Here is a 1773-nt window from a genome sequence, read left to right on the forward strand (position 1 = left end):
CTTCGGAACTAGAATATGGACCCGACACTAACAATGCCAAACATCAATCAAATTCTTAAAATTAATTAATTTTCAGACTTTTAATTTTCATAAAAAATTCATAACTTGAGCTAGGGACCTCCGAATTCAATTCTAGGCATACGCCCAGGTCCCATAATTTGATACGGACCCACCGGGACCATCAAAACATGGATCAGGGCTCTTTTACCAAAAATATTGACCAAAATCAACTTTTAAGGCATAAATTTTTATTTTCATAAATTTTGAACATAAAAGCTTTCCAAAAACATGCTCGGACTGCGCACGTAAATCAAGGAGGGTAAAATGAGATTTTTAAGGCTTAAGAGAGCAGATTCGAGTTCTAAAACATAATATTACCTTTTGAGTCATCACACCTTATCTCTCCATGCTCATTCTCCAATTTCGTGTAAATAGACAAAGGCATTAAATTAATTCAGGCACCAGAATCACATAAAGATTTATCAAAATTACGAGTGCCTAACCAACATGGTATATTAAAACTCCCTGGATCTCCACACTTTTGTGGGAGTTTGTTTTGCAAGATTGCATTGCATTGCTCTGTGAGCTTGACCACTGAGGTCTCTTCTATCTTCCTCCTTGTTGTAAAGATCTCCTTCAAGAATTTGGCATAAACTAGCATTTGTGAGAGAACTTTTGTGAATGGAACATTTACATTAACCTGTCTCAACATATCTAGAAATCTCTCAAACGGCTTGTCCAGCTTTCCTCTATACAACTTTTGGGGAAAAGGTAGAGCATGCATGTGCTTGCTCTCATTTCTATCTTCCTTTCTCGAAGTGCCCTTCTTCTTTTTGTCTGCTCCCTTCTTACCTTTCGTCCTGTTATCACCTTCAATTTTCAGCTTCTCCACACTTTATTTTTTAGGTACCACCTCTTTTTTGACTGGAGTGGATCTTTCAGCACTTGCCCGCTTCTCAAGGTAACATCATTCACTGTTTCTTTGGGATTTCTCTCGGTGTTAGCTGATAGAGTACCTGAGATTCTCTCAGATAATACATTTGCAATTTTTCCCACCTGCTTCTCCATGTTTCGCAACCCAGTGCCAAGTTCTTTGATAGCTGCCCCATGAGCATCTAACCTCTCATCTGTCTTGACAATGAAGGACTTCATTAGATCTTCTAGCCCAGGCTGAGTGGAATGTTGAGACTGGAATTAAGGCCTCTGCTGATTTACAAAACCAGGAGCTCCTTGTCCTTGAAATCTGGGATTGTTTTGTTTCCATGTATTTGCAGTACCCCCATGTGAACTCCATGAAAAATCAGGGTGCTTCTGACCCATTGTATTGAAGTTATAATTCCCGACATCATTAATTTCCTCGATTGAGGCTTGACACTCAAGAGTAGATTGCCCTCTTCCACATATATCACAAGCTGCATGAGGCTCACTTTGTATCGAGGCTAAGGTTATCTTCCTTATTTCCTTGGCCATGGAATCAAGCTGTACCTACACAGATATGTTAGTGTCAACTTGGTGAACATCAGTTGATCTTCTTCTTTCAGCAATTTCAAAGCACCACTGATTTGCATATTTAGATAACTCATCTAGAATTGTGACTATCTCCTTTGGAGTCTTCTTCATCAAAGGGCCTCCAGCTGCATTGCATAATGTTCTGCGTGAGGCTGGTGTCAATCCATCCCAAAAGTCCTGGAGTTGCATCGAGAGTTTAATTCCGCTATGTTGACACTTTCGCACTATCTCCTTAAACATCTCCCAGGCTTCAAACACAGTTTC

The 1773-nt window shown here is 39.8% G+C and overlaps 1 protein-coding gene across 1 annotated transcript; it reads right to left on the reverse strand.

Moving 5' to 3' along the window:
- Positions 1-454: 454 nt before the first annotated feature.
- On the reverse strand, positions 455-1152 carry LOC138898780 (uncharacterized). The gene is made up of 2 exons (XM_070184877.1): positions 950-1152; positions 455-860 (listed from the first exon to the last, which is right to left on the reverse strand). The coding sequence occupies exons 1-2, from the start codon at positions 1150-1152 to the stop codon at positions 455-457; spliced, it is 609 nt and encodes a 202-aa protein (XP_070040978.1).
- Positions 1153-1773: the final 621 nt, after the last annotated feature.

The sequence above is a fragment of the Nicotiana tomentosiformis genome, chromosome 9 (genome assembly GCF_000390325.3).
Source record: "Nicotiana tomentosiformis chromosome 9, ASM39032v3, whole genome shotgun sequence".
NCBI classification, from domain to species: Eukaryota; Viridiplantae; Streptophyta; class Magnoliopsida; order Solanales; family Solanaceae; genus Nicotiana; species Nicotiana tomentosiformis.